At 33.1% G+C, this 5,272-nt stretch overlaps 1 protein-coding gene across 1 annotated transcript; it reads left to right on the top strand.

Annotated features, from left to right (window-relative positions):
- The first annotated feature begins 2,814 nt into the window (after positions 1-2,814).
- LOC145038769 (putative F-box protein PP2-B12) lies at positions 2,815-4,782 on the top strand. Its single transcript, XM_078987023.1, has 3 exons — positions 2,815-3,355; positions 3,798-3,916; positions 4,034-4,782. The coding sequence occupies exons 1-3, from the start codon at positions 3,047-3,049 to the stop codon at positions 4,476-4,478; spliced, it is 873 nt and encodes a 290-aa protein (XP_078843149.1). The 5' UTR covers positions 2,815-3,046; the 3' UTR covers positions 4,479-4,782.
- The last annotated feature ends 490 nt before the right edge of the window (positions 4,783-5,272 follow it).

Raw genomic sequence — 5,272 nt, 5'->3', positions numbered from 1 at the left:
GTTAAGTGTTATGGGCTACGGCCTGACGTAGTAGTCAGTTCCGGATTTCGGTCCGATGCAGCTAGTTCCAGACTTCGGTCTGATGCAGTGGGCAAGGCCCAGTATGTGCTTATTTATATATTGTATGGTATGTGGTAGCTTGGGGGAGCTCACTAAGCTTCGTGCTTACAGTTTCAGTTTTGGTTTCAGGTACTTCCGCAAGCAAAGGGAAGAGCTCGGGGGTGATAGCATCGCACACACCACAACTTTAGCTTTTATCCTGGGAATTGATTTAGTTTGTTTTGATTTGACATAGTATGATACAGTTTTCCACACAGTGTTTTTATTATGTTTGGGATACATCACATATGGTTTTATGATATGACACTCAGATTATGGTTTTGGTTATATTGAAAAACGAAATTTTTGGGTCGTATTTTTGGGTCGTTTCAATTTAGCCGATATCTAGGGCTTTTTTTTTATTAATTGATCAAAATTTTGGGAATTTTTCATTATTTTTTACTAATAACCAAAATATTGAGATTTTTCTGAAAATTACCTTTAAACTAATGTATATTATATGATTTAAGTTAATATGTACCATTCTCCGTCTTCTTTCTTGCGCTCTTTTTAGGCTCACATTCTGTTTTCGTCGTCGTCGTTGAACCCAACAACAAAAAGCTCACTTATAAGCATCGTTAACTCCATTGATTTTCTAAAAGGGTTCATTCACAACTCTGAGATCATCATTTTTAATCTCGAAATGAAGAAAATAGAAAATCTTTGTTGATCAAGGGGATGTTCCTATTACCTAACCATGACTTGAATCATGGTTCCAACACTAGGATGTTCTTATTACCTAACTGTGGCTCGAACCATGGTTCGAACTCATACACTAATGGCAATGGCCATAGTGTTGTTAACAACAGAAGACGAATCTCACATGGTTCAATCACTGATACCTTGGCTTAAATCTTACTTGATCATTATTTCCCTATAAAAGGGCTAGAAAACCATGAAGAATGAACCATCGAGCTTAAAAAACTCAACATGGGTAAAAAAAATAACATTTCTCCTTTCTTCATTTGGAGATTTAAAGATGATCTTAGAGTTGTGAATGGATGATTTTGGAAAATCGATGGAATTAATGATGCTTGTGAGTGAGCTTTTGTTGTTGGGTTCAACGATGACGATGAAAACACAAGGTGAGCCTACAAAGAGTGCAAGAAAGAAGACGAGGAAGGGTACATATTAACTTAGATCATATAATATACATTAGTTTAAAGGTAATCTTTAAAATGTCTCAATATTTTGGTTATTGGTAAAAAATAATGGAAAAAACCCTAAAGTTTTGATGATCAATTAATGAAAAAGCCCGAAAATTTGGATCAATTATAAAAAATGACGAGATACTGACTAAATCTGTGAAACCGGTCACGAATGACTATTCTGGAGTTTTAACTGATAATCTATATTTTTTCTGTAAACAATTTTTAATTTGGGATTAAACCGTAAACTAAACCAAAATATTAGGATTTTATTGGAGATTTCCCCATATATATATATATATATATATATATATATATATATATATATATATATATATATATATATATATATATATATATATATATATATATATATATATAATGCTTAAAAAATATCTACAAAAAATGTTTTTCCTTCTAGACTTTGGTCCATATCCTTTTGGAGAAAAGGACAGCATATGTTTTAACGTCTGTTTTTCTAAAAAAACAAAGAATATACAGTACCATTCACACATAAATATCTTCCCACTCGCAACTATAAGTGCTTAAAAGGAGTTTTAAAAAAAAACTAAATAAATAAACACCAATTAACTTATCTCTAAACCGCTTACATATGTGCTATTAATATTATAACCCAAAAAATATAGGATAATTGAGCAAAATAACAATTATAAATGAGCTTTAAAAAAACCATTCTTTTGTAGTTTTTGAAAACTGATCACTTACTTCCGAATGCTTCATTTTGACTTGATCTTCAAATTTTGGAGTTTGTTTTTTTCCCAAAGAAATCTTTTTACTTGTGTCCGAAATTTCTATTTTGAAGTGTTTAATATCATATTTTTTCAATCAAATGTCTGACTTTATGCCATAAGATCGTATATAGGTTACTTTTACTAAGGGTGAACATTTGGACCGTATCAGGATAAACATTTGGACCGAATTGAAACGGGCCGACTCTTGTACGAGACCAATTTGACAAAATTTAATAAACCTTGGATTGGACTTGTTGAGGCTTACTGGTTAGGTTCAGGTTTGGGTTTCCAGTTCCTATTAGACCGGTACAATTTTAGGTGCATACCGTACAAGACGTTGATACCTTATCGAAAATTAGTTTATCTATTACGACTATAGGGGTGAATACTTTGACCGAAACAATATGACAGAAATTTGTGGACCTTGGACCGGATTGGTTAGGGCTTACTGAATATGTCCAAATGCTCACCTGATCTCCATCTCGAAATTCAGGAGTTTTTTTTTTTTTTTTTTTTTTTTTTTTTTACAAACTCCGAAATTTCGATCCAAAATCCAGAATGTTGTTCTGAAATTCCAAAATCTCAGTCTAAATATATTTTTTTTTGTCAAAAAAAAAAAGTTCTATTTTCTAAAAAATATAGCTATAACCATAAGTTTAATATAAAAAAAAAAAAAAGAAAAAAGACATGATGTACAACCACACTCTACCTTTTGTGGTTATAAAGGGACAACTCATATAAAAATGGATCCACAACAAAAAGTCAAAAACCGCAAGTAGCATCAAACATAAAAATAAAACAAACTAAAACTTGATCTATATCGCTAGCAAAACCCCCCGCAAAACTAGCAAATAGAATCAAATATAAAAACAAAACAAGCTAAAACTTGATCAATATCGCTAGCAAAAATGTTCTCATTTTCAACGAGGGCATCACCAATCAAATTCAAATCCCGTTATTCAATAAAGCTCCCACGTTTCTCCCTCCGATAAGCCCCTACGGTGTTTTTGATTGTGCGTCTGATAAACAAAGATAAAGCTCCTGAATATGAACAGTGAAGGAAACGGCGGTTTAGGGGGAACAAGTGCCATGAATCCTACAAACTTTGCGAATCTTTCAGAAGGCTGTGTGTCATATATTTTATCGTTCACTTCACCTCGTGAAGTGGGAAGAGCGTCGTCGATTTCTAGTGAATTCAAACGTTTCGCTAATTCTGACTCAGTCTGGGAGCGATTCCTGCCGTCCGATTACCTGGACATCATTTCTCGATCGGTTTCTCCGGTGGTATATTCATCCAAAAAAGAATTATACTTACGACTTTGTGATTCTCCGATCCTTATTGACGATGGCAGGATGGTAATTTCCCTTCTTGTGTTCAGACAAAGTCATTATGATCACGATTATTTGATTATTCCAAAGTCAAATAATCAGATTTGATCGCTTTCTATTCTATACCTGCTCCAGTAAAAGGAAAACTTAGAATACTTCTTTTATCCATTTCTTTTATCATTATTACTACTCCAAACATAGAAGAAATCCGAAAACTGATTTTGATGGGAAAGGAATGAAAGAATCCATTACATATACATAATACATTCCGAAAGCTGGATCAAAACAACAACAAAAATGATGATGATGTTAATAGTGCCAACTCTACTTAGTATTATATATAAATGTTACTATTACATCTACAAGAACTTCATAAAAAGTCACCTTTTGTCTATTTTATTATGTTAATCGTATGAAATTTGTCATATAGCTGTGTTTCTAACCTGATTTTATAAATTATTGGGCACAGAGCTTCTCCCTTAATAAACAAAACGGAAAAAAATGTTTTGTTCTAGCAGCTAGGACGCTATGGATTGTATGGGGAGACACTCTAGTTTTCTGGAGATGGAGATCTTTTCCTTCATCAAGGTCACATTCTTAACTAATAACAAAATGGAAAAAAATAGGTTTATGTCATGATTTAACGACCAACTATTTCGTCTATCCTCGTTTAGTCACTTTACTTATGTTCTAAGCAACTTGCAGGTTTAAAAAGGTAGCCGAGCTTCTAGCTGTCTGTTGGCTTCATATCCAGGGTGGGATGGAAACAAGAATGCTGACATTAGAGACTACTTATGCAGCATATCTTGTGTACAACATTTTGGAGACTTCTCATGGGCTTGACTTCAAGGGGAAGACAAATGTGATATATCATAGTGGAGGAGATGACGATGTGCCAACGACCTTGCATACAACTGTTTACTTGCAACCACCAAAAACGGGCGGGAGTTTGCATGGGAGTGAAGATGGGGACGTGATGGGTGGGTCCCCGCAGAGGCGAGCGGATGGGTGGATGGAGATTGAGTTGGGGAGATTCTATAATGGGGATATTGATGGTTCTGTGGATATTTGGTTTTGCGAGACACGTGAACTTGGCTGGAAATCTGGGCTGATTGTTGAGGGTTTTGATATTCGTCCTATAGATCCGTGATGTGAAAAATGGGAAAAGGAAAACTCTTCAAAAAGACCAGGTTGCTATTTATGATTCATTGAGCATAAGCTAAGAGAAGGGTAGTAATGGTTGCAAGATTGGGCTAGGAGCCGTTAAAGCTCCTCAGTCGAACCACTTAGCAAATTGTTATTGTGGTTATTTCTAAGTGTATTTATGTTTATTTGTCAAAGTGTTGGTTGTGTTAGAAAATTTAATAAAAATTATGTATTTTTGTTAAACTTTGAACACATTTAAATGTAAATATATTGTATATATAAGTAATCATTGGTGGGTTATGTTCTCATGAGCTTCAAAATGATATATAATGTATCTATAACAATGTATAAGGGAATGAGATATAGATTGGAAGTTCGTATTTGGAATAAAATTGGGCAAAACAAATGGGTATGAAAATGGGTCCCATTTACGAGTAAAAAGTAAGCTTTTAAGTGAGTTTATAACCATGGTAATGTGAAGGTCTACTAACTTTTTTGTATGGTTTACTATAAGACCTATTTGGTATATAATATTTGCCTCTTTGGTATCTTCTAAATTATTTAGAAGAATTATTTTGTTTACTTTTATTTAAAATTATTTAGAAGAATTATTTTGTTTACTTTTATTTACTAAGGTTGTTAATCAAAATTATCAAATTAATTCCAAACATACAATTTACATTAAAGAATCTAAAGAAAGAGAAAATCCTTAGAAACATTGTACTAGTACAAAGTACAAGAGATATTAAAAAGAGAAAATTTCAAACTTTAATTATTACATCAATGTCATTGCATTCA

This window comes from Lactuca saligna, chromosome 1 (assembly GCF_052625555.1).
Source record: "Lactuca saligna cultivar CGN05327 chromosome 1, ASM5262555v1, whole genome shotgun sequence".
NCBI lineage: Eukaryota > Viridiplantae > Streptophyta > Magnoliopsida > Asterales > Asteraceae > Lactuca > Lactuca saligna.
Note: the sequence above shows the minus strand (reverse complement) of the source record. Positions and strands in the feature narration are given on the sequence as shown.